Source organism: Notamacropus eugenii, chromosome 4, assembly GCF_028372415.1.
Source record: "Notamacropus eugenii isolate mMacEug1 chromosome 4, mMacEug1.pri_v2, whole genome shotgun sequence".
In the NCBI taxonomy this organism is placed as follows: Eukaryota; Metazoa; Chordata; class Mammalia; order Diprotodontia; family Macropodidae; genus Notamacropus; species Notamacropus eugenii.
The window spans coordinates 89,624,338-89,647,526 of record NC_092875.1 but is presented as its reverse complement, the minus strand read 5'-3'; the positions used below and the strand labels follow the sequence as shown (position 1 = coordinate 89,647,526).

Sequence of the window (23,189 nt, the reverse complement as noted above, 5' to 3'; positions counted from 1 at the left end):
CAGGGACAGAGTTCAGCCTAGCCCGTCCCTGTGACATTCAAATTTAACCACTGTCTGGTTTCCTCTCCACCTGCTACTAACACTAATAATGTGGACATTTCAAGATAGGATTTTCCACATCATCAACCAAGATTAGAACAATAACAAAGAAACATTCAGTGTATAATAAATTAAAACGTTATTTCTTATCAAAAGACTTTTTTAAAGCCATATTTAACAGACATGAATCTATTATTCATGTCAGTTTTGAAATGCTGTGTTCTATTTGATGTTCTATTATCTCCAGTCAGAACAATAACACACAAAAAACATATTGCAGAAGTGACAGTGACATTTTGTGCGATCAGTGTGACATCAGTAGCAAAGTTAATAGGGATCACTTTTTTCCAAAAAAGCTCACATTAAGTCTATCAAACAGATCATCCCCTGGATCCTTGTTCTCCATGAAGATCTGCAAATTCTTAAATACCTGTAATGAAGAGAAAAACCCAGAGCATGCATGAATACTGTGGATAGTTTCAGAAAAGCCTCATAAAGAAAGGACGCAACAGGAACTGGGAGAAGGCAGGGGAGGTACAGGAATCAAGCTGGTAACCACAAGGTCCCACATTTATTTTAATACTTCAGGAATCAATGATTTCACTTGAGAAAGTGCTCTGTCTACGGATGGTGATCACAATCACTCCATGGAAACTGAGAGAGGTGAATGAGTTGTGGTAAAAACACATTCATCTCCTGGAATCTGACCTGGAGCCCCTCAGAACTTGTCTAGATTAGTTCCTGTGGTTCTTGAACGACAGCTCTAAGTGGCTGTTGATAGGTCCTTATTAAAAGACTTTCCAACTTTCAACTTATGTTCTGCTAGCGCAGTCTTCAAGAGCCTGAGGTTACCTCCAAAGCACAAAGAAACATAAGAAGTATTACTTAGGCAAAAATTTGAAAGTCTTAAGTGGTTTGTTCAGTGTTGTTCAATGAAGGGAAGGGAAGAGATTCAGAACATAAAGGAAGATTGGTGAAATGAACAGGTGCTAAGCACTGGATTTAGATTCTGCATCATGGTATAAAATACAGGAATCATAGGATCCTATCAAGGATGAAATGTACTTAACAAGTATGGATAAAAATGTACTTTTTTAGAGACTTATAAATCCAGTCAAAGAGCCTTTTAACTAAAAAGGAAGGTGGGGATTAGCAGGTGGAAAAGGAGAAGGGATGGGAAGAGAACTTCTTCTTTATGTCAGCTACATACCACTAAGTAGAGCTATAATATAGGAAGAAGAAAAAAGGTGAGACACTCAGAAGTTCACAGAGGAAAATTCAAGAAGAGAGTAGTAACAGATCCCATGGTCTCAAATTTCTACACAGAAATACACAAAGACAGGCAACAAGCATGATGAATTCTATCACAAGGTGGTAAATGTGACCTCACTGACACTTGATGGTATGAGACCCTTGACTAATATATGAATTTGGAAGAGGATACCTCATAAAAAGACACAGTCTAAGGAAGTGGAACAGGGCAGAATGTCCTCCATTAAGAAGTTATAATCACAAGGGGAAATTCAAGAACTTGAACAAGGAAACTTGGTAAGAAATCTTTGGTTGGAGATTAATATGGAGGTAGAAACAATTGATCAATTAACATTTATTAAGCACCTATTATGTGCAAGGTACTGTGATGAAGTGCTGGGATGTAAAAAAGGCAAAAACTCTCTGCCCTCAAGGAGTTTAAAACCTAAAGAGGTAGACAATATGCAAACAAATACACATAAAACAAGCTATAAACAGGATAAATAGGAAATACTTCATAGAAGGAAGGCACTGGAATTAAGAGTAGGGGAGGGCTTCATGTAGAAGGTAGAATTTTAGTTGAGAGTGAAAGAAAATCAGGAAGGTGAGTAGTTGTAGTAGAAGAGGCATGGGAGAGCATTCAAGGCGCGGAACTGCCAGGAGTTCAGTTTCACTGGATTAAAGAATACTTTTTGGGAAGTAAGGCAATCTATGAGACAACAAGAATCAATCAAACAACATCAAAAGAATGAAAAAATAAAAGAAAATGCAAAATGCCTCATTAGAAAAACAACTGATCTGGAAAACAGATCCAGGAGAGATAATTTAAAAATTATTGGACTACGTGAAAGCCATGATCAAAAAAAGAACCAGAACATCCTCTTCCAAGAAATTATCAAGGAAAACTGCCCTGATGTCCTAGTCAGAAGGTAAAATAGTAATTGAAAGAATGCACTGATCACCTCCCAAAAGCGTTTTCCAAAATGAAAACTCCAAGGAATATCATAGCCAAATTCCAGAGCTCTCAAGTCAAGGAGAAAATACTGCCAGCAGCCAGAAAGAAACAATTCGATAATCAAGGAGCCACAGTCAGGATTATGCAGGACTAAGCAGTTTCTACATTAAAGGATAAGAGGGCTTGAAATGTGATATGGAAGGCAAAAGAACTTGGATTACAACCAAGAATCAACTACCCAGCAAAACTAAGCATAATCTTTCAGGGGAATAAAAAGGACACTTGTTGAGGCAACCTGTTCTGGGAAGCAGAAGGAAGAGGTGGGGGCAGGTGGGCTGGCAGGAGGTCAGGAGGACAGGGGGCCCAGGCGGGACCTGAGTGGAGCAGGGGGAGGTAGGGTGGAGGAGAAGGGAGGGTACCCCAGCTCTCACTGGTTCTGCACCACCACCATGGCCATGATAATCCACTGCTTCCAGAGCAGTCACCAGAACTTCTCTTTCATGCCATGGAAACTGAAAGTGGCCAAGACACGCATCATGAAGTCAGCCAGTGTGGAGAAATCAGCTAATGAGATATACATGCCATCTCTTTCTGAAAAGATGTTTGGAGACAACGTTTTAAGAATCCAACATGTTTCTGGCTTTGGAATTGAGTTCAATGTGACTGGTGCTTTAAAGTGTGTAAATAACCACTAGGGAGTGCTCAAAGTAGCACATGCTAAAGAATTCCAAGAGAGCAGGATGGAGGGTGAACACTCCAAAGAGATTATTAAACCATATGATTAGACTTACACAACAGGTTACAAAGGAACATTGCTTGGTGAATCACTTAAGTTAAAGGTTGTGCCTACAACAGATCCTATAGATAGAGAGAAATTGAAAGCCAGGGAACAGATTACATTTTTGGATTTAATGCTAGTTCATCCATTAAAACTGATTAATAGCACATATCCCTCAGCTGTGGCCCCTCACTGACAGGTGTGCTGGTATTACAACTAATTTTTGGCCAACATCTTGTAAAGGCTGGTGTCTTATTTTTGGTTCTCTTGTGCTGATGTTTCTGTACTTGCACCTTACATAACACCTTAATGTGAATAAATATGCTAAAGTTGGTTATCAGTACTGAGAAGTTTTAGGTATATATCAATCTATTGGATTTGGCTGTTGAAGATTTGGTTCTCCTCTTGAAGAGGACCACACAATCGGGAAGGTGTTTCCACAATTTGCAAGTGAATTGGATTTAAGTGAGGAAGGGCTGTGCAAAGTCACCAACCTCACTATCTCCTCCAGACTCATCTGGGTCCAGTTGCCAGATATAGATCAGGATGACTAGAGATGGCCCTGCATTGGATCTGGTATTAAGGAGAAATATACTACATATTAAATCCTGAAGCTAGATTTTTTTTTTTCACAAAATATTGGGGATCAGCATAGGAAGGGATAAGAAAATGGGGAAAAAATATTTTAAAAATAAAACCTAGTTTTTGTATTCAAATTTTCAGATATCTAACATAACAGGGGAGGGGGCCTCAAAAAGGGATGAAAAAAAGACTGGATAGATTTACAGTGAAATGCAAAAATAAGTAAATATATATAATCTCAAACATTTTATACGTTTTTTTTTTGCCTGTCTACACAGTGCATATAAGGCAGAAAATAATTACTCCAGCATTAGGTAAGAGATTTTCTGAAGCAAGTAGATTTTTGGTTACCATTTTAAATAAGCAAGTAACAACTTTTTGTTTTAGTTAGGAGTTCTTTCATCCTTACCTTCCCATGAAGCACAGATCACTAAATGGTATTGTTAACATTTAAAAAAAGGATTGTATTTCAGTTGGGATGTCTAACTTGTACCATCTCCACTCCTTTTTTTCCTTTGTGGATGTATTAGTGTCAAGTCTAGTACCTATTTCCTACTTTGAGTGTCATTAATACTGTCAGGAATAAAAATGATGTATTACATTTTGGGGGAGGGCTCCATACACCTGATGCCTCGAATGTTGTTAAATTTAATAAATGCTTGTTGAATTGTATCAAATGTTGTTAATTACTCATAGACACGTAGGATGACAGGTACTAAGCTAGGTGGGAATTTGAAGCTAGGAGAACTCAATGTGCCCCATTCAAATCTAGAAAAGTCCAACAATAATAAATAGTTAAAAATTAAGGACTTGAAAAGAATTTTATGCAAGAAAATATATGAACATAATAGACATCTATTCATTCCTAAGTGAAACTCACAAAAAGTATATTTTTTTTGCTCCTAAACAACTGAAAAAAACCCCATTAATTTAAAATTCAATCTTTGTTGACTATGAAGCAGTAATAATTATAATCAATGAGGAGAGTTTGTAGTCAATTCACCTAAATAAAAACTAAATAAAATAAGTATAAATAAGAGTAGATTAAAGAAAAATAACAGAATCAATAAATTGGTTTGTCAAAGGAAATGACAACAGTGAGCTGTCAAGCAAAATTTTTGGACTAAAAACAAATCAGTCCTTAAGAGAAAATGTATATTAGGAAAATACACACAAAAAAAATTTAATATATAACTGAAAAAGATTAAACTTAAAAAATAGACACTCAATGGAACAGGAGACTTTCAAACTTTCCTGATGAAAAGACCAGAGCTGAACAGAAAATTCAATTTTCAAATACAAAACTCAAGAGAAACATAAAAAGGTAAACAGAAAAAAAAGCATGTTAAAGGTTAAATTGTTTGCCTTCTAATTGCCCAAAAAGAGATATAGTTCTTAAGAGTTACAAGTATCATCTTCCCAAGGTGAGATATAAAGATTGCTTGTCATCTTAGGGAGAGAGGAAGGGAGAAAAATTTGGAACTCAAAATCTTTCAAAAACTGAATGTTAAAAATTGTCTTTATATGTAATTAGAAAAAATAAAATACTATCAATTTTTTTTAAAAGAGGGAAAAGAATAGCATATTGAAAAAGGAAAGGAATAGTCCCACTGTATTCTGCCTTAGACTACTCACAGAATATTATATTTAATGTTGGGCATCACATTTTAGAAAGGATATTGATATGATGTAGAATGTCTATAAGATGGCGACCATCTATAAAGGATGGACCTTAAGAATATGGAGATAAGTTGAAGGAACTATAGATATTCAATTTAAAGAACAAAGATCATTTCAAATATTTAAAGACTATCAAGTGGAAGAGGAATTAGTTAAGACATATTCAGCTTACTGCTAAAAGGCAGAAATAAGAATAATAGCTGGAAGCTACAATAAGAATAGATATATAGAAAATCTTTAATTAGCATTATCTAAATAGTTATGTAATAATTAAGAACTATCTAAAAATGGACTAGCCTGCCTTGTAGATTAGTAGGTTATTCCTCACTCAAAATCTCCAAGCAAAAGGCCTGAGGACCACCTGCTGGGAGTGTTCCAAGAGGATATATGGTAATATACAGGTTAAATTAGATAGTATCTGGGGTCCCATCCATCTCTTAGATTCTATGGGAAAACGTGGCAGAGTTACTAGACTCCAATTTCACTGTAACATGTCTTAACCGAAATTAAAATACCTCAAGTCTGCAACATGATAAAACAAAGTACTCACTGGCTTTTCAACTGGCACTTTGTTGTAGTATCGGATAGAATCCTTTCCCAGAAAGTCAAATTCAACAACATATTCCTGCCCATCCAACTCACGGTGTAACTGTATGTGTTCAACACGAAGAGAGCAGCAGCCAACAGTGTCTGCTGTCTCTCCTTCTTCTTTCTCATTACCAGCTCTCAGGGCCAGCTAGCCATGGGAAAGAAAAGGAGACTGAGATGGAATTATTCAAGCACACCTTGTTACCACAATCAACAGGTTCCAACCTTATATATAGCAGAGAAAACTCCTTTTCTCCAAATATTAGCAACATTTGTCAAACTTGTTCTTCCTCTGTTCTAACAGCTAAATAATAACAGGCAACACACAAAACTTTGTGTTTACAAATATTACCATAATATTGCCTCCTTTGACCCTCCCCACCACTGAGGAAGGTGTTACTATTAGACAGAGTGGAAAGACCATTAGAGTCAGAAGATCTGAGTTTGAATCCTGCCCCTGACACATGCTAGCTATGGGATCAAGGGTAAATTAACCCTTCTGATTTGCACGTTTGCTCACCTGTAAAATGAGGATAACGATACTTAATACTACCTTTCTTACAAGGTTATGGTAAGGAAAGCATACTATAATCCTTCAGGTATAATAAAAATATGAATTATGATTATTCCCACTTTACTGACGAGAAAACAAACTCAAGGTTAGGTGAATTTCCCAAGGCTGCAATGTAAATAAAAAGATTAATTGCTTAAACTCTGATAAAAGCAGTCTTCTGACAAATTCAGTAAATGTCAGAATTTGGTGTTGATACTAAGTATTCTTATCTAACAGTAAATTCTACTAAAGACTAAAAAAAAAACCTGACCTTATCAATGAAATAAAGGGCTACCGCTCTCTGTCGTTTTCTCATTTCTTTTGATTTCCAGTCAAAACGGTACTGAAAACGGATTTTGTCAACTACCCCCTTCAGGCGTCGAGCAACTTCATATTTCTGCCAGTCCTTCTCCCCCTGGATAAAGAAAATAATAAAAATCTTCCATACTTTCTTTCATTCTTTACCTCAGGTAATGGTTTGTGGTAGAAGGAGAAAAGGAAACCTCCACCCACATTAATTCTACGTTTTTCATATTAGATCAGTGACTTTATTACTACAGGGAACACCTAGTGAGGAAACTTCTAGCAATGTAGACAGGCATTTGCTCTGCTACTCATAGTCTTAGAAAGTGATCTGCTGAAGTCAGGAGGACGTGAGTTCAAATTTGGCCTCAGATACTTACTAGCTATATGACCCTCAGAAAATCACAATGCCAACTGCCTCCAAAAAAAAAAAGAGAGAAAATGGGGCAGTTTTCAAAGGAAGAAAGTCAAGCCATCAATAGCTATATGAAAAAATTCTTCAGATGAATAATAGTTACATAAAAAAACGTAAGCAGCTCTGATGCTCTACCTTATTCCCATCAGATCAACAAAACTGACAAAAAAAGGAAGAGGACAAATGCTAGAGGAGCTGTGGGAAAACAGGTACATTAATGCACTACTGGTGGAGTTGTGAACTGACCTGCCCATTCTAGAAAGCAATTTATAACTATTCCTCAAAAATAACTAAAGTATGTAATAATACCTTTTGGCCCAGAAATATTATGTTAAGGCCTCTATCCCAAAGAGATCAAAGAAAAAGGCAAAAGGTTTACATGTACAAAAGTATTTATGGCATCTCTTTTTGTACTGGCAAAAAACTGGACAAAATGGAGCCCATCAACTGGGGAATGGACTAACAACTTATGGTACATGAATGAATGTAATGTAATATCACTGTGCCATAAAAATGATGACAGAAAGTTTCAGTGAAACCTGGGAAGACTTGCATGAACTGACGCAAAGTGAAGCGAGAAGAACAAAGAGAAAAACCAATACCGTGACATCACTGCAAAAACAACTTGGAAAGCCTTAAGATCTCTGATCAAGGCAATGACCAACCATAATTCCAGAGGACTCAAGATGAAGCCCTTTCTGATAGGAGAGAAAATGAATAGGACACCGAACAAAACAATATATTTTTTGGACGTGGCCAATGAGGTAATTTATTTTACTTGACTATGCTTACTATTTGTTTTTAACTTTGGTTTTTCTTTTTTTCTTTTCAATGGCAGAGAGAGAAAACTGACATCTGTTCATCAACATAAAATTTAATTCAAAAATTTCCACAGTGAATGACTATAATTCATCATGCCCCAACCTCCCCTTAAAGAAGAAAAAAAAGATGACAGAAGTTTCGTGTAAGTGTGGAAATTATGACTTTCGTTGTTTCCGGTATTCCTACAATCTTTCTATTTTAGGTAGACACTAGAGTGGAGAAGAAAGGGTACTTGCTAAAAGGTAATAAAACAAGTTAGGTAAGCACTGGATTTGAGAACAAGAGATAAAGAAAGGTAGTTCAAAAGAGGAGGGTTGAGCTCACAGTGTTAACATGGAAGTGGTTCTGAGATTTGTTGTAGTAACTGTACACTATAGTACCATGAGTCCTTGTAAACTGTACAATCTAAGAGCTGGAGGACAGCTCCAAGAGTGTCAGTGGGGAATTCAAATACCAACCTGCAAGGTCAACAGATTTCCAAGACGGGAATACACTGGAACTTAAAGATGAGTTCTTTAGCTTTGTTGTCCTCATGTAAACATGTGCTGATTCCTTATTTTTACATTCCCCACTTGTGAAGTTTCACCATGCCTTACCATAGAATCTCCTTAAGTCACACAGTTCTCTAACAACTTGATACATGTGTACAAGTGGTGGTATGCATCATCTACAGAACTGAAGTATTCATTCATATCATTATGTCAGTACCATGTGTCTGAATAGACACCACTGATTCGCAGCTCCTCTGATATGGAGTACTATAACCAAACTAATATTGGACTTTGAGTCAAGAGACTGCAATTCAAAATCTAGTTCACCCACTATAAATTGTGTGCCTTTAGGCAGTAACTTAACTTCCCTATGCCCCATTTTGCTCATCTATAAAATCGGGAAGACACTAATACTTGTACTACCAACACTTTAGGGCTGTTGTGGATAAAACTCTTTGCAGATCTAAAAATATTATATAAAGGTGATTTATTATCATCTTTTTGAAAAATTTATTATTTGTTACCCTAAGATACCAAGTGACTAGTCCAGGGTCACACAGCATGCAGAGATGAAAACTGAATCCTGGTCTCTGATTCCACAACTGCTCCTCCAGGCACTACACCATGTTGCCTTAAAGATCCTATACTACAAAGAATACTTTAATAAATGATGACAGCTTTTGATCTGAGTCACAAATTCACATTTTTTTGATGGGGAGAGAGGAGCAGGAAAGAGGGCAGAATGAGGAATTTAACTGACTGAAGGTCAAAGAATACTTACAAGGTAGTTGGTAATTTCAACATGCTGCCAAAATTAGCTTCCTAAAACTTCAGGGGATTTTTACCATCACATTACTAGATTCATAATTTTGTTGGTACTAATTTTACTGGCTTCCCCAAAGCTTATCATAACCCTTGTAGGAACATAGTTGAGCTTGAGCCCCTATGGCTGAAAATTTCATCACCTAGCAGTCAACCTGGTGATAAGTCTGTTGGACAGGTTAGTTCTTAGATTAAACAGTCTGCTGTCATATTTCAAAGAAAACTTGGATGTAAAACACAGAAAAATGTTGAATCTGTCTCTACTGCTGTACAAGGTCTAGCCTATTCCTACCCAGATCAGGAGTATCCAGATAGAGGTACTACTGTTCAAAATAGGTATAATTTCTTAATTTGCTTAACCTCAGGCAATATCCTTGGATTTCTAAAAAGATTGGCTTATAAAAAGAAAAGGTCTATAATCCAAAAAATACCCTCAACATACTCATATGCAGACCTTAAGCTTTGAGCTGGGGTTCAACATGATATACTTAATGGAATTCTGGATGTTCTCAGTCCATGAGGCCAGCCAAGTGACTGTGTTGTCAAAGCGTACTTCTTTCCATTTGTGACCTGGAGGTGGTTCTGGTATTTTAGAGTCCCTGGAAGGAAAAAGCCATACCAGTCAGGTTAATTATTTTACAGGTTCTTTTTTCCTGAAGTCATACGAAAATGATTCATCAAATTCCAAAGTACATTGTCTGTTTTTAAGTACTACTTGTCTGTACCACATATTCCAGATTTTGTTCACATTCTGTTTGGTCTCATTCTCTAATTGTTGCCCAAATGCTGCTAATTTTATTTCTTTTATCTCAAAAGTTTATAGGCTCCTTAAGGGTAGTGTCAGGATTTCCTAGGGCTCTTGCAACTCCCAGCAATGTTACTTCTCTAAACCTGAGGAAAGAACCTAGCACCTAGCTATGGCCAGTTCTCTCTCCCCAAGTCACTTAGAGCAGAGATTTAGGCTGTTCTATCATGAATTGCCCAGCATGTGAGGAAGCTAAAGATGCTTTGAGATTTGGCTTCTAGGGAACTCACCATAAGAAGGAAAGGAGTTAGGAAGTGAGCAAAAGGGGAAAAGAAGGGGAAAAAAGACTGGAATTACTAATGATCTCATAAGGAAGAAAACTCAAAGATGTTGACCACAGAAGATAAACTAACAGAGAAGACATTAACAGCAGAAAGAAATATGACTAGGTATCAAATCTAGTAAACAACTTACATACTGTAAAACAAAAAAGGATTTTAAGGTCCTGAGGCAGGACCTTATGAATTTTAAAGAAAGCATGAAACCACAACACACTGTTCCTGGGTGGTATAAAAGACAAATGATAATTGAGAGCAGAATTTATGGCAGAACCAAAAAACAAGAATCCATGGTGGCAAATCTCAAAGAAGAAACAAAAGAGAAGACCATCGGGAATGCAAATACACAGAAGTGAAAGAAAATCTGCAAGAAGAGAAGCAAAAATCAATAAATAACATGAAAAGAAAACATGATCAAATCAGAACACACTGTATATAGCAACAAAAATACTGTACTATGATTAATTGCATTCTAAGCAACACAATGATCTAAGATAATTCTGAAGGACTTCTGATGAAAAATGCTCCCCACCTCCAGAGAAAGAACTGACGGAGTCTGAATACAAATCAAAGCACATTTTTTAAGCTTTCTTTTTTCTTTGGCAGTGGGGGTCTGTGTTTTCTTTTGCAACATGGCTAACATGGAAATATTTAGCATGACTACATATGTATAAGTTATATCAAACTGCTTGTCTTATGGAGGAGAGGGAAGAGGAAGGAGGGTAGAGAACTTAGAACTCAAAAGTTAAAAAATAGTTTTTATATGTAATTTGGAAAAAATAAAATTGTACACATGAGTGTGTGTGTGTGTGTGTGTGTGTGTGTGTGTGTGTGTGTGTGTGTGTGTGTAAAAACACGCTTTCCATTTCAGCAAAATATACTGATCTCAAGACAGGATTCTTTCAGACAATTTAAGGATTACAGTTCTCCCCAGAAGATCACAAGCCAAAAAATCTGAATACTATAATACAAGTGGTAATGCAAGAAAACTGCCCAGACCTCTTGAACACAGAAAACAAGTTGCTACTCGGAAAAATCCATGAATCACTTTCAGAAAAAAACTCAAGGCTGCAAAGTGCAAGACAGATAATGATTTAACAACTGCATTGAGAAACAAGAAATTTTTCTAGTGACCAGGAGAAAGAACTTCAAATACAAAGGAAAGGAAATTAGAATTACACAAGACTACTCTGTACCCACAAGAAAACACTGGGGGAAACGAAATGCGTTCTGAAGAACAACAGAATTCAATATGCAGACCAAAGTTTAACCACAAATGAAAAAACATGGTTGTTTAATAACAAAGAGGTGTCTGAAACATACTTAACAGAGCAATGGGCCTTACGTCAGGAAGACCTGAATTCAAATCCAAACTGAGACACTTATTAATTATGTGATCCTGTGTAAGTCACTTAATCACTGTTTGCTTCAGTTTCCTCAACTATAAAATACGAATGATAATAGCAACTACCTCCCAGGGGAGATAACAACTGTAAAGCACTTAGCACAATAGCATAATACAAAGGGACAGAACTTATCTCTGGAGAAGGGTGTAGAGAATGAAATTTTAACAGGAAACTGATGAAAAGCTAGTTAAAGGAGAAGAGAGGAAAGGTACTCTAAAGTGGAAAAAGTGGAAAAGTGGAAAAAAGTGGGAAAAAAAGAGGAGAAGAATTAAATTACCAGATAAAAGCAGGAAAGAAAAAGGAACTAATAAGCAAAACTCCAAAAGGAAAAGAGGAAGAAATTGTGCAAATAGGTGGGGAGGAAAGGGAGAGAAAATCAGGGGCTGAGGGAAAAAGAGCCAGTGGAAAAGACACTTGAAAAAAGATTAAGCTAAAGTAACTAGAAAAAAAACAAAAAACAAACTCAACACTACTGTGCTTATATCACAATAGGGGAAAAAAATCTTAACTTGGGGGAGAAAGCAATATTAGAGACAAATGGAAGAAAATATAAATCTATCACAACTTTAAATAGGAGTAGATTACACAATACAATAAAATGAAAAAGAATGACAGAGTGGATAAGAAAACAAAACCCTCCAGTCAGCTGCTTACAAGAAACACATTCAAAAAACAAAGGCATACATAGAATAAAACAGAGCTGGAAAATTTATTTACTATCTATCAAGAGTTAAATTTTAAAAGCAGGAGTTGCAATCATGTTATCCAAAAAAACCCCAAAGACAAACATTTAAAGAAATTATTTGAGCCTCCATTTCCTCACCTGTAAAATGAGGAAGTTGAAGTGGATTACTTGGAAAATTACAAATTCCTTCTAATTTTCAGTCTAAGGTTTTATGAAACAAATTTACTTTCTTTTATTGTCAAGTATGTTGAGGAACTGGCATGTGTAACATATGTAAAATTTTAAGATGACTATAATTATTAAGCATAGTACAATGATATGAGGGAAATGACTAATACTGGGGAGACACAGGATTTAACCCTTTCTGAAACTTTATTCTCTACTCTGCCAGGCCAGCATCTGAAAGACCCTGCTGATAATGAGATGGGATTAACTTTCTCCTCAATCTTGTTCAGACCTCTGGTAGTGTTCTACTCAGAGTTGGGGGGGATATATTCTTTGATTAGATTGCCTTAGCAGAGGGTGGTTTGGAAGTGAATGAAATAATCAAAGTCATGTACTTAAGCCCCTGATTGAGAATAGGCCCATCTCTCATTATAACATTCATTTTCTCTCATTACCTGTTAATCGATCAGACTCAATTGTGACCCTCAGGAATACCCACTCTTCCAAGTGCATATAAATGGTGAGTGGGTTCCATGAGGGTGAGTGGGTTCCATGAGGGGTCTTAGGCATTTAGGAGTGTCAGTAAACACTTTGATTGATTGATATGCTAGCATGATTAATAAAATGATTAATTACCCAGAAATTATATCTCTTGAACTTTTTACATGTTACAAATAAAAGGAATAAAATCTTTATGCTCTTCATTCATTTTATTTTTATGAATGTAACTCAGACCCTAGGAAATGCTGAATAATTTTTTAAAATGATCCTTATATTCTAAGTCAAAAATACAAATCTTAGCCAAGATCAACTCAATTTGTAGTACTTAAATTTTACCATGTACTCTTAACCTAAGGGAGCATCCCTTTGAGACTCCTCCTACCCTGCCATCCCTAACTCAAAACATATCTTTACACTAATTTTAGCGGGAAGGTTTTACTACATCAAAAGCATACCTGCTGCAGTTTATAATTACATCTTCTGGCATTATTCTTTTCTTCAACATTCCCATTTTGGGATGGTCCCCACGACCACGAAACAACCCAGGTGGCTCAGTCTTGAAATTACCTATTTTCTCTCGGTGGCCATCTAATATACAGTAGCCAAACTCTTCCTGAAGTCTTTCTGCCTCTTCTTTCAGTTTCTGAGTTAGTAAAACATAATATATATTAGTGGTGAGCAGAGTAGAACAAGTTTAAATTTCTTAAATTGGACTATTAATCAATCCCTTAATTAGCCCAAACTGAAGTCTGCACTTACACAATTTTCCATGGAAAGGGTCTCAAGAAATCAAAAGTTTAAGGAAATCAATGAATTAGAGTGACATACTATTACTGAAGAATTTAAGATAGAATCTACCACTACATTATCTCCAGTCATGTTAGACTGTCAATGACAACAGAATTTTTCAAACTAAATTTAATTAAGCTAAAAAAGGAAAAAAAGTCAGTCTAGTTTTTTTTTTGTCAAGTTCTGAGTTAAACTTTAACTACCAATACAACTATGTTAAAAAAAACTGCTTTGCCCATCTGTACTCAAAGCTATTTTTGTTTCTTGTAAGGATTATCATTTTTAAGGACTTTAATGAATTTCAAACCAAAAAAAATGAAGCAAAAACTGAAAACTATATTTCATAGTGGATCAAATTATGTACTACATTAATATTACATTTTATTCATTTATCCATTCTTCAGATGAGAACTGTTACTAACCACATTCAAGGGTACACCTAGTTTTATGTAGTTATACATGTTTCTGAAAGTGTATAAATGAACCATTTTAAACATCCTAGGGTAGTTGACTATTTAAAAGAATTTTATCCTTTTACAGAATGATAGTCTAATAAAGTAAATAATCACCCCCTAATTTTATCTTTAATGTAAAGAACTTCATGCAGTTAAATTTGCTTAAAACATATCTGCATGAAATTTGACAAGGACATATTTCAAGTATACAGAATACATCTTTGGTAACCAACCTCTTACTGATGGTCTGGCTGCGCCCATGAATAAGATGAATTCTCCTAGGATGAATATCACCAAATCAATACCCAAAATTTTAGAATGCATCCTGACCTGTTTCTCCTCTTTGGGCAAAGCTTTTCGGGCTTCATTTTTGTCAAAAAAGTATTTGTGGATCTCTGTGAAATCACACTTGTCCAGGTGCTTGATTATCTTCTTCTCTTCCACTGTCATTTCCTATACCAAAAGCGAGAAACCAATATAAAGCCTTTCTTACTCATCAACATCAAGCTCCATGATTTTATCATATGGGTGTCCCAACAAGTGATGCAGAGAGACTTTAGCAAACAGTTTTCATAAAACTTATTATCTTATGGTCAATCTCTGGGTGAAAAGGTCGTCCCAACAAGATAAGCAAGCCTGGTGCTCAAAAAGAAACAAAATCCATCACTAGGTAATTACCTGAGGCTTATCTAGTTTGTTAGAACCTGCTAGAAGTCTGCACCTCAATGGCATGGAACAAATCCATAACACAATGAATCATCAGAATAGACCATCTCTTATCTATAACTAAAAGGACAAAAATGGAGCTAGTGAGCAGGACACAAACTTGTTATTTAGGAAGATAAAGGAATTTCCTTCCCTAAAAATTATGGGTCAAATGGGTATTTCTGAGAGATAGACTAGAAACAAAGGGTGTACCAGACATCAAGGACTAATAATTCATTACAACTACTATTATTGATGACTCAATACCTAAAAATATTAATATAATTTAATTTCATAAGAAATGAGGTGAAAAACCAAGACTGCTCCTTTTAGGAGCTTATACTCTAGGACTCTTTGGTCAGTACTTTAAATATATGCCATAAGTAGGAGGGCACGATGTATTTAATGCCTACTGAAAAATTAAAAGCTTCTACATTAATTATGATCAAAGGAAAACAACTGTCGGGTGTTTATGACAATACATCCATAACTTGTGATTTCATAGGCAATGTGATTTCATAAATAACTTAAGTCATGGAATGAGAAAGGTAAGTCGCTTGCCCCAGGTCAGTAAAGAGACAGAAATGGGATTTGAACCCAAGCCTTCCTGAGTTCCAATTTTAGCATTCTACCCACTATATATCATGCTCTTAACAGTTTATTGTTAAAAAAAATTTTAAGGTTTACTCTATCAGACTGTCTTGCAAACAACAGCTGTCAATAATAAGGACAACAGCTAGCATTTACATAGCACTTTAAAGTTTGTAAAATGTTTTACACATATTATTTCATCTCCTCCTCACAATAACCCTGTAAGATAGCTACAAAAGGGGCCTACACTGCCTTTTCTCTTTCTTCTTAACTCTCCACAATCTTGGTTTTCTGATTCCAAGATCGGTCATCTATCTAATAGACAAGACTGCCTATATAAAATATTCATAGCTACTTCAATTATAATAGTAAAAATCTGAAAATAGCCTATAAAGCCATCTACTGAAGACTGGCTGAACAAGTTGTGGTATATTTTCAACTAAATTCAAGAAACATTTATTAAGAACTTACTATGTGCAAGGCACTATACTAAGGGATGCAAAAAGGCAAAAAGTTCTTGCTCTAAAAGAGCTTACAACACAGTGGGGGAGACGATATCACACACACACACACACACACACAGCAAGCTACATACCGGATAAATAGGAAATAATTAACAGAGAGAAGGCACTGGAATTAAATGGGCTTTGGGGAAAGTTTTCTATAGCAGGTAGAATTTTAGGTGGGGTTTACAGGAAGCCAGGGAAGTCCGTTGTCAGAGTAGAGGAGGAGAGCAAACTAGGGTTGGGGGATAGTCAAAGAAAAGATCCAGAGTGGAGAGATGAATGTCTTGTTCATGTAACGGTAAGGTCAGTGTCACTAGTTTGAGCAGTATGTGTTGGGGAGTAAGGTGTAAGAAGACAGGAAAGGAAGGAGGGGGCTAGGTATGAAGGGCTTTGAATGCCAAGTAGAAGATTTTTGTATTTGATTCTGAAAGCAATAGGAAATCATTGGAGTTTATTGAGCACGGAAGTGACATGATCAGGTTTTAGAAAAATCACTTTAGTGGTTAAATGGAGAACAGATTAGAATGGGAAGAGATTTGAAGTAGGCAGACCAACGAGTAGACTACTGTAGTAGTCCAAATGTGAGGTGATGAGGGCCTATACCAAAGTGGTGGCAGGGTTAGAGAAGAAAAGGAGACATAATCAGAAGATGTTACAAAAATGAAACTGACAAGCCATGGCAACAGTTTGGATATGCTAGGTAGGTGTATAAGCATCCTTGGTTGTAAGCATGAGAGACTGAGAAGATGGTGATGCCCTCCATAGGGACAGAATGTTGAGGGGGAAAGATAGTGAGTTCTGTATTGGACATAATGAGCTTAAGATGTCTACTGAACATCCAGGCAGAGATGTCTGGAAGGCTGTTGGAGATATGAGATTGGAGGTCAGCAGAGAGATTGGGGCAGGAAAGGTAGATTTGAGAATCATAAGCACAAAGATGGGTCATTGAATCCATGGGAGCTGATGAGATCACCAAGTGAAGTAGCATGATCTATAGAAGGATCAGCAAAGAGACAGAGTAGGATCAGTTAGATAAGTGAGAGCAATACCAGAAGAGAAAGATAAACCACAAAAATGAACCAAAAACCTAGAGAAGAGAGTATCAAAGGAGAGGATGATTAACAGTGTCAAACACCAAAGAGAAATCAAAGAGAATAAGGACTGAGAAAAAAGGTCATTGTATTTGGCAACCAACACATCATTAGTAACTTTGGATGTCAATGTAACAGAACATTAGCACAGCATTTTGTTTGAGTTTTGTGGTAAATTTAAGAGGAGAGGGAAACAAGATTTAAGATATAAAGAAATGGAGTTAAAAACCAATAATTTTATGACTATTAAATGAGTACAAGTTCCTGATGCCTCACCATGCCATCCAAGAACAATAATAATAAGAAAGATGGCAAATAGGCCAAGGACAAAGATCCTGTGAACAAGTCTAGGGGCAAAGCTAAGAAGAAGAAGTCCAAGAGAAAAGTTGAGACAAGCTAAACAATTTGGCTCTGTTTGACAAAACAACATATGACAAACTCTGCAAGGAGGTTCCCAAATATAAATTTATCACCCCTGCAGTAGTCTCAGAGAGACTGAAGATCTGGGGTTCTCTAGTCCGAGCACTCCTCCAGAAACAGCTTAGTAAAGGGCTGATTAAGCTAGTTTCCAAAAACAGAACACAAGTGATATAATTAGGAACACCATGGGTGGAGATGCTCCAGCTGCTGAAGATGCATGAAATGGTTCAATATTTTGTGTACATTTTCAAAAAATAAACTTATTGGACTAAGAAAAAAATGACTACTTATATTTAATACTTTTAATTCAGTATCCTTATGGTGAAAATAAATCATTATCACAGGTATAAAAGTTTTTTTTTTTTCAGCCAAAGAAAAACGAAGTTTATTAAAGATCCATCATATTGGCCAGACCTTTAAGAAATCTCACCATTGGCTAGACTGTTAAGGAATCTGAGCCTATTTTTATAGGTCTCAAGGAGCTAAAAGGAAATTTCATTTCAGATGACAATTTTTAAGAATACAAAGCATTGTGTCACGATATTCAAAATAATGCAGAGTGAAGAAACTGGAGACAAGCAAAAACACTAAAAACAGATCAATAATGCCAAAGGACAAAGTTTGGAAGGGAACACAGAAGATGAATCTTACTGTCATTAATCTACTGAAGGTATTTCAAAACTTGTGAACAGTTCTGATTATGATTCTTGTCAGTCACTTAAACTTGCTAGACCTCATATCCCCCACGTGAGATGACGGAACTGAACCAAACAAATTCCAAGTTCCCTTCAAGCTCTACATCTTTATGACCTAGGTGTAGTATAGACATATTCAAATTTCCATTTCTATGTTAGCTTTTTATGAAGCTGTTTATAATGAAAATTTATTAAAAGAAAAAAAGACAATTCAGTACAAGATTTAAAAAACAACCCATTCAATCACACATACACATTCAAGATAAAGTACCTTTCGCCAGTCACTGAAGAAGTTATTTTGAAAAACTTCCTTTGTTGTATATTCATGATCCAACATTTTCCCATAAAAGGTAGCAATCTCTTCAGCTGCTAAACTCAACTTCATAGCTTTTCCTGTGGAAATTAAAAGTCCAGGTTCATCTGGAGTATTTGCTGTTTATTCTATGTCAATGACACTATCTTTGTTCTTTATCCAATGTCAATGACACTAACATTTTCCTTATCGTTTGTGTTCATTTTACCTCGGCATCAAGGTTTTTTTGTTTGTGTAAGCTGGAGAGGAGAGAACCCATGAATAAGTACCACTATACACCTATCAAATGTTTGGGAAATATTTGCTATATTTAACTGACAAAACCACAAAACCTGATTTAAGAATATCTGAACTTTAAAAATTTTCCTGATTTCATCAAGTATATTAACAAAGAGATTTTAAGGCTCCAGAACTGGAAAAATAGACAGATAAGGCAAACCAAAAGATCTCCAAAATCACCCCCACAAAATAAAACAGTAATGAGATAAAAGCAATGATACTTCTGAAATAACTGGATCTTTAGTAATAAGTTTAGAAATACAATGGATATTCCAAGAAATAACATGACTTAATGGACAAGGAATATGAACTGCTATCGGCAGTGAACCCAAACCACTCAATATTTTGGTACTTCAGTTTCTCCCTCCTGAAAACAGATATTCCACTTTCTCTCAATAGAAGTTGTATAGGATCATTCAAGACAGATACTATGGTTTATAAAATTTTTTTAGCCATCTCTGTTGCTCATCACTATAAGCCTCTGCATATAAAAAGCACTCAATCAATGTCTGCTGAGTCAACACCATTATTGAACTCAATTATCAATCAAAAAACATTTACTATCTGTGCTAAAAGAGAGAAGGGCAGAAAGAACAATAATTACCTAAAATACTTTAAAACTCAAATAGCAATAAAGATAAAAAGCAAAAAAAAAACCAAAACAAAGCCTCGCTCAGGTTTTTGTTTTCTTTTTTTGCTTTTCATCAGTATCAGTTAGGACAATAAGAGATTGCAAGACTAATAGACAGAAGAAAAAAGGCATTAAGCACTACTCAGGAGAAGCTTCCTGTAGACGTTTCTGTTGCTACAATGAGTAGATTAGATAAATGCAAACTGAGTTGTTGCATGCAGGAACTTTTCCTGTCTATTTAAAGATGCCAGAAAGTGGAAAGGATGGTGGTATACAAGAATTAGATGGAGGCATGAATCAGTCGGTAGAACGTTGATGAGAACTGGTAGAATGTGTAAAGAAGGATGACCTACAGATGGTGGCAGTACCTAGAGATCCTGGGCCTGTATTTCCTCACCTTGTATCTGTGGTAGCTGTGGATGTTCACAAGTATTTGTCAGGTGGGGTTGTGCTGTATGTAGCTACTAAGCACACAATGAGAACAGGCCCAGTGATGCTGATGTTTTTGTAAAATCAAGGTAAGTATTGGGGTTATTTATAAAGCAATTCTGAAATGTGTAGGAAGGAGACTAGTAAGTACTAAGCCTGTTACTATTATGATACCTTAATTGTTGGCATTCAAGTAAATGAGTACAAAATATTAACACGAGAAACCCATCTTTCCCATTCTGAAATTAGATGTCAGTGAATTTGGATAAAGATTTTGTCCATATCATTACCTGAGACATGCATTTTCTGTGATGGTCAAGGAAACACAAAGACTACACTTGGGAGTCAGAAAGCCTGGGTTTCAGCCTAGTCTCTGGTACCTAACTAGCTAGCTATGTGACTTTGAGAAAGTGACTTTATCTGTGTGTCTAGATTTTTCATCTGTAAAGAGAGGATAACACTGTTATACTGTGTCACTTCTGTAGTGATCTAACGTGATCTAATGGATGATACATATAAAGTATTTTATAACAGCATTACATAAATATTAGCTATTATTCTAGAAGACAGAAGAGACATGCTGGAGAAGAAAGAACACTGGGCTTGGGAGTCAGAAGAACTTCGTGAGCTTGGCTGTTCTAACAAATACAATTATAAAGGATGGTGTTTGAAACACCAGATAAATGTGGGCTATTAGTTTATTATCTTACCATCATAAAAGAAGTGAACTTCATCTGGAAGTGGTTCATATAAGGGTGCAAAGTATGGCCCCTTATGTTCCAATTGTTTCCATTTCACACCATCTTCACTTTTTTCTTCTTGCCACCTAAAGACAAGTCACACAAATAAATTCATTTCTTCATGGACACATTTCTTTGTAGTCAAAAGTGTATAGAACTGGGAGCCAGCTTATCTCAGATTGCATCCTGACTCACCTCCAAGTTTTGAGAGTTAAGTTCATACCTTTCTCTTGCCTCAGTTTAATTATTTGTTAAATTAGGAAGCTGAACTAATGATCTCAGGGGAGTTAAGGAAGGAAAGCATAAAACACATGAGTGACAGTCTGTGCAAAAGCACAGGAGTTAGGAATATGAAATTGGCCAGTTTGGCTGAAGGTGAGAATGAGAAGGAGCAGTGTGTAATTAGCTGGGGAAGTCAGGCTAGCACCAGATTATGAAGGGCTTCCCCAAACCAAAAGGAAACTAAGGAAGCTGCCTGAGAAGCTTAATCAGACCTGCGGGTTAGGAATAACCATTTGGCAACCATTTGGAGAGGAAGAGTAAAGAGATGAAGAGACTAAGGCAGTCATTCATATGAGGGGAGGAGGGCTAGGCTAGTTCTGGTGTGAGTGAGGAGGAGGAAAATGCTGTGATAGTAAAAATCAATGAAATAATGCTGGTGATTAGGTATTTATTTTGAAATCACCACATTCAAAACCAATTGCATTTTTTACAAAGCATTTTTTCACTCTGCTGCAACCTCCAGATATTACGTCCCACTCCTTCCCTCTATCTCTACAGAACTATGCTATCAATTCTATCATAATTCTGGAAAGGGTGTGTCAATCAACTGCCCCATTATTTCACTCACTCAATCCTGGAGATATCTCAGACCAAAATACCCCTCCCTGTCCACCTTTACCCCTTGAGTTGTTCATTTGTTTCAGTCATACCAGACCCCTTGTGACCCCATCTGGGGTTTTCTTGATAGAGATGTTGGAGTGACTTGCCATTTCCTTCTCTACCTCATTTTACAGATGAGGAAACTGAGGCAAACAGCGTTAAATGACTTACCCAAGGTCACACAACTAGGAGATTGAATTTTATGGCAGGTCTTCAAGAGTGATCCACTGTTGACACCCAGCTGCCCCCTAGATAAGTGGCTTCCCAATTAGCATGCAAGCTTCATGAGGGCAGGGATTGCCTCTGACTTATATCTCTATCTCCAAAGTAGGCTTACTTCATACTTTTTCATTCATTCATTTCATTCCATTTTCAAAGGCCAGAAAAATTAGGAAGACTGTTACCATGCTTTACACCAGGCCTGCACAACACGTAGCCTATGGGCCACTTACAGTCTGCCTAAGGATTTCAGGTGGCCCATGAAAAGCATGGAGGATGTAAAAGAAAAAGACGCAATGAAAAGTTTTGTCTGTGCCTGCTTACCCTTCCTTCCACTAGTTGCTACTGTGCCTGTCATGTCACTTGGCCAGTGGACTGCCACTGTGTACTCTCTCATTTGTCACATGCCCTGTGGCAACCAACCACCCTGAGTCTGTCCCTAGTATGAGAGGAGCAATTTCATGATAAATAAAAATCTTAAGTAACAAATGTAATTGATATTTCTTTCTAAAATATGGTTTATTTGCAAAACAGTTTAATCACTAATTATACCTTTACCTGGAAAGTGATCCGCTAAAAACCTATCTGCTGTCCAAAGAAGTTTAGCCCATTTTAATTTTGGCCCCAACCTAACTGCCAAGTTGTGCATGTCTGCTCTACACTTAAGCAAAGGCTGTTGAAATCCTGGGGTTGCTCAATTTTTTGTTTTAACCCCAAAACACTCTGGCTCTCATTGATCAGCCATCAACAGGTCCTAGGCCAAGCCTTACTTAGTCAACGTTTGTTTGGGCCCTGACTGGCTCAGAATGAATGTAAATAGCACTTATTTCTGTTTTAGCCAGAAACCCCAAGGATCTTCCCCTCCCAGATGGGATTTTTTTTCCCCATTCTCTGCCTAATTTATTAAACATTAATCATTGAATGAATATTAACCTCAGTCAAACTTGGGCCTGTTAAAGATGTGAAAAGAAGCCAAGGTCCCCACATTGCATCCTGGGCCATCTCCAGTTGTCCTGATCTGTACCTAGCCACTGGACCCAGACGGATCTAGAGGAGAAAGTGAGAGTGGTGCAAAATCCTCCCTCACTTTAATCCAATTCATTTACATGTTGTGGCATCACCCCTTCCTTAGCCCACCCCACCACGGTTCTCTTCAAGAATGAAGGAAAAACAACTACCACATTTATCAAATGCCCCCTTTCATATAAGAACCTAATGTTAGTCAAAAAGTACTGCTTTCCCTATCATCTTTAGACATTTAAAGAGTACCTATTATGGAATCTACAAAGATTCTCCTCTGTTTAGGGATATACAGGCCAGCTGAC

General features: G+C 36.6%; 1 protein-coding gene and 2 pseudogenes across 3 annotated transcripts in view; 2 read left to right on the top strand and 1 right to left on the bottom strand.

Annotated features, from left to right (window-relative positions):
- The window catches only part of TOP1MT (DNA topoisomerase I mitochondrial), an 82,269-nt gene that overhangs the window by 11,582 nt on the left and 47,498 nt on the right, over nucleotides 1-23,189 (bottom strand). For 2 of the 3 annotated variants that reach the window (XM_072602847.1, XM_072602849.1), the window contains 8 exons: nucleotides 20,734-20,849; nucleotides 18,643-18,764; nucleotides 14,694-14,816; nucleotides 13,575-13,762; nucleotides 9,734-9,878; nucleotides 6,698-6,841; nucleotides 5,836-6,021; nucleotides 401-469 (listed from right to left, as the gene is read on the bottom strand). In XM_072602847.1, coding sequence (XP_072458948.1) covers nucleotides 401-469; nucleotides 5,836-6,021; nucleotides 6,698-6,841; nucleotides 9,734-9,878; nucleotides 13,575-13,762; nucleotides 14,694-14,816; nucleotides 18,643-18,764; nucleotides 20,734-20,849 — 1,093 coding nt within the window. The remainder of the gene's footprint in view (nucleotides 1-400; nucleotides 470-5,835; nucleotides 6,022-6,697; nucleotides 6,842-9,733; nucleotides 9,879-13,574; nucleotides 13,763-14,693; nucleotides 14,817-18,642; nucleotides 18,765-20,733; nucleotides 20,850-23,189) is intronic. The other variant, XM_072602848.1, reaches the window with a different exon arrangement.
- LOC140500348 (TIP41-like protein) lies at nucleotides 2,506-3,311 on the top strand (annotated as a pseudogene).
- On the top strand, nucleotides 17,534-17,897 carry LOC140500347 (small ribosomal subunit protein eS25 pseudogene; annotated as a pseudogene).